Genomic DNA, 4,050 nt, shown 5'->3' on the forward strand with positions numbered 1-4,050 from the left:
CATGACATGTTTTGGATAATATTGGGAGCAGGCTTGGGTTATAGTCATGGAAACTCATTATATACACACATAGACACACATACATAAATACCACATATGTTTGTGCATGTTTGGTGTATATAATGTACAACTGTTAAGTGGAATCTATTTAGGAAGAGAATAGTAAGTTTATTTAGGGAATGTGTGTACTCAGTTAAGTGGGGATTTTTTCTAAAGCCACTAGTAGGAACGATAAAGTTGCTTTATCAAACCATCAACAAAGAGCCTGCCTTCTTCATCTCTATATCATTTGGACAAAATGTAGCAGAGAATTCTCAGTTTCTGTTGTATCTCTGAAGTTTATAAACACATCAAGGGGGCAAGGACACCCAACATTTCAATTTAAAACCTTTATATTTTTAATGTGCACGTTGAAATAAGAAGACTGTATGAAGAGATATTTATATTCCTGGTATAAGTCTGATTCATATCGTTCCAGTGGTATTTTTGTTTTATTTCCATTGATCAGTAAGATTTCTCTAGAAAAGCCACACTGCATTTACTAAATAGCCTCTAGCAAAGAGGACAAGAAAAGGGCCATAGTTTTCTATCAGATTCATAGAAAAGGGTTCCTTTCAGGGAAGAAAGAACCTTGAAGTGTTTGCCAAGAATGTGAAATTCCTGGTGTATCTAGAGTTCAAGTGTCTTCTTAGTGATTCTTACACAGGAAAGAATTTTAAGTAGAGAGAAAGATTTTTTTTTTTAATAGTATATATTCCAAGGGAACTAGTTTGAGAAACTGAACAGCCTCAATGATCCATGAAAAACTTACATATACCTAGGGATTGACACTGACCTCAGCTGTTTCTGAAACCTGGATTAAACCATCTGTATTGGAAACCTAATTGAGTTTCATTCACTTCCTTTATTTACCAGTATCTACTGGCTGCCACAAACTGTTCTGTCTGCTAGAGTTATGGGAACAGAGTCCCTGCTCTCAAAGTTCATATGCTAGTGGACGAGGAAGCAATTAAACACAACACCATTAGAAGAGATAAGTAGTATGAGAGAGAGGCAGTGAAAACACTAAGTCGAGTGGGGTTTGAAGGAATGATTGAAGAACATTTTTTTTTCAAACTTTTTATTTTGTATAGGGGTATAGCTGATTAACAATGTTGTGGTAGTTCCAGTGAACAGTGAACTTAGCCATACATATGCATGTATCCATTTTCCTTCAAACCCTCCTCCCATCCAGGCTGGCACATAGCATTGAGTAGAGTTCCAAGTGCTATACAACAGATCATTTTTGGTTATCCATTTTGAGTATAACAGTGTGTACATGACCTTCCCAAACTCCCTAAATATCCCTTTCCCCTTGGTAACCATCGATTCCTTTTCTAAGTCTGGGAGTCTCTTTCTGCTTTGTAAAATAAGTTCATTTGTATCTTTTTTTTTTAGATTCCACTTATAAGGGTTGTCATACGATATTTCTCCTTCTCTGTCTGACTTACTTCACTCAGTATGATACTCTCTAGGTCCATCCATGTTGCTGCAAATGACAGTATTTCATTCTTTTTAATGGCTGAGTAATATTCCATTGTATATTGTACCACATCTTCTTTATCCAGTCCTCTGTCAATGGACATTTAGATTGCTTCTATGCCTTGGCTATTGTAAACAGTGCTGCAATGAACACTGGAGTGCATTTTTCCTTTCAGATCATGTTTTTCTCTGGATATATGCCCAGCAGTGAGATTAGTGGGTCATATGGTAGATCTTTTTTTTTTTTTTTTTAAGGCACCTCCATACTCCTGTCCATGGTGGGGATAATTTACATTCCCACCAACAGTGTAGAAGAAGAACACTTTCTGAATAGCATGACTCTACCATTGAATGCTCTAGGATGAACATAGGAGGATGTTCCAAACCTGACCAGGAAGGAAAATCAGAAAACCTCAAGCCATTTGCTGCTGCTGCTGCTGCTCAGTCACTCAGTCACACTGACTCTTTGTGACCCCATGGACTGTAGCTGGGCAGGCTCCTCTGTCCATGGAATTTTCCAGGCAAGAATACTGGAGTGGATTGCCATTTCCTTCTCCATGGATCTTCCCAACCCAGGGATTAAACCACATCTTGCACCTCCTGCATTGGCAGGTGGATTCTTTACTGCTGTGTCACCTGGGAAGTCCATTCAAGGCATTTATTAGCCATATATATTAGATCCTAAACAGTAGGCAGGAATCAAATCTATTCCTTGCATACTCCAATATTTGGAATTTGTCCTCAGAGCTTGGAGGGTCTATTGAAGGATTTGTTTGTTTGTTTGTTTTGTGGCCCTGAAAAGGGCCTTTGGTTGAAATCAAGCTCCTGAGAGCAAATGAGAAAGCTAAACTGCCAAAACCGTAGAGAGTACGGCCCTGGCGCTTGAGAGCGTAGACCACGTCCGTAGCGGTGACTGTCTCCCACTTGGCATGCTCGGTGTAGGTGACCGCGTCCCGGATCACGTTCTCCAGAAACACTTTCAGGACCCCGCGGGTCTCTTCGTAGATGAGCCCAGAGATGCGCTTCACACCACCACGACGAGCCAGGCGGCGGATAGCAGGTTTAGTGATGCTCTGGATGTTGTCGCCCAGAACCTTGTGGTGGCGCTTAGCGTTGCCTTTCCCCAGACCTTTGCCGCCTTTGCCGCGTCCAGACATGGCTTCACGAGAAGTAAACCAACAGCAACTCTGAAGGATTTTTATTTTTAAGACTTTTTTTTTAAGTGGACCATTTTTAAAGTCTTTATTGAATTTGTTATAATATTGTTTCTGTTTTGTTTTTTGGCCACTAGACATGGAGGATCTTTGCTCCCTGACTAGGAATTGAACCCATAACCCTTGCATTGTAAGGTGAAGTCTTAACCACTGGACCACCAAGGAAGTCCCTACTTAAAGATTTTAAATGAGAGAGTAGCATGGTCAGATCCCTTTTCTTCCTTCTGTGATTGGAGACAGGTTGCTATGAGACTTGGGGATAATTTTGTACAATGGCACTAGTTTATCATATCCATTGTTCAAAAGACACCACATGTGTGTGCGACCCCCACATGACTTTTGTATTGTGAGCATTAATTATCAGACTGGGAAAAAAAAATTCTGTTTAGGAATTATTCATGGGTGGCTGTGGAGGAATCACATGTGCTCTGTTACACTCTTTCAGCTTAGATTACCCCGCAACCTCATTGATCATTTTTCTCTGACTTTTTTTTGGCAACGAAGACTAGTTCCGTTTCCTTCAAGTCTTGCATGATTCAGGACAAATACCTCATGTCTCATGATACCTCAGTAAAGCCAAAAGTTTAAATGATTTTTCAGGAAAAATACACTTTTCATGTAAGCGTCTTTTCTAATTAAATTTATCATTTCATTAACAGAGTGAGCATAATGACTCATCTTTATCTATTTCTTTTCCTGTTTGGGAAGGCAAAGGTGGGACACATTTTACTTAAAAAGGCTTCAGGCTAAGGTGGTTCCACTCCTGGCAGTCAGCCTGCTGTTCTTTTAATAAAACACATTCACTTTTCTTTCCTTATCACTGATCTAAGAAAGCATTAATTACTAATATAAATTCATATTTAAAATTTTTTTCAAGCACACTTTTTATAAATCTGTGCAGTGGGCTGCACTGCTTCTTAGACTGTAATCCACTGTATAATCATTTTCAAAATAGACCAATGCTCTTTTAATTCACTAGAAAACTCGGCATCATTTTAAATCTGTAAATGAATCCATGAGGTTGGAATACAGCACTGACCTTTCAAAGTGCCCCCTTTTAAAGAATGTCACTTCTTTACTTATGTTTATTTTCTATCCCAGAAAATACGTTTTCTTTGTTTTTTAAAAACCCCATAAATACTATGCTGATCAAGTCAGAACTCTCTGAAAGTATATTTAAGAAAGTAATTGGGAAAACGTGATTATGTGTAAAGGTAGAAAAGTACTTTCTAAAAGTCAGATATTCTCAGTAATCATACTTTTTAATCACTTTTACAAACCATCCTCATTTGCATTGGAATACAAAATATTGGTC

The 4,050-nt window shown here is 38.6% G+C and overlaps 1 protein-coding gene across 1 annotated transcript; it reads right to left on the bottom strand.

The window, feature by feature from the left end:
• Window positions 1-2,158: 2,158 nt before the first annotated feature.
• On the bottom strand, window positions 2,159-2,693 carry LOC133260605 (histone H4-like). Its single transcript, XM_061439100.1, has one exon. It carries the CDS (start codon window positions 2,676-2,678, stop codon window positions 2,196-2,198), a length of 483 nt encoding a protein of 160 aa, XP_061295084.1. The 5' UTR covers window positions 2,679-2,693; the 3' UTR covers window positions 2,159-2,195.
• Between the last annotated feature and the right edge of the window lie 1,357 nt (window positions 2,694-4,050).

The sequence above is a fragment of the Bos javanicus genome, chromosome 14 (assembly GCF_032452875.1).
Source record: "Bos javanicus breed banteng chromosome 14, ARS-OSU_banteng_1.0, whole genome shotgun sequence".
In the NCBI taxonomy this organism is placed as follows: domain Eukaryota; kingdom Metazoa; phylum Chordata; class Mammalia; order Artiodactyla; family Bovidae; genus Bos; species Bos javanicus.

What these genes read in the sequence shown, in the direction of transcription:
- LOC133260605 (XM_061439100.1), bottom strand. Translation starts at nt 2,678, where the DNA reads ATGTCTGGACGCGGCAAAGGCGGCAAAGGTCTGGGGAAAGGCAACGCT.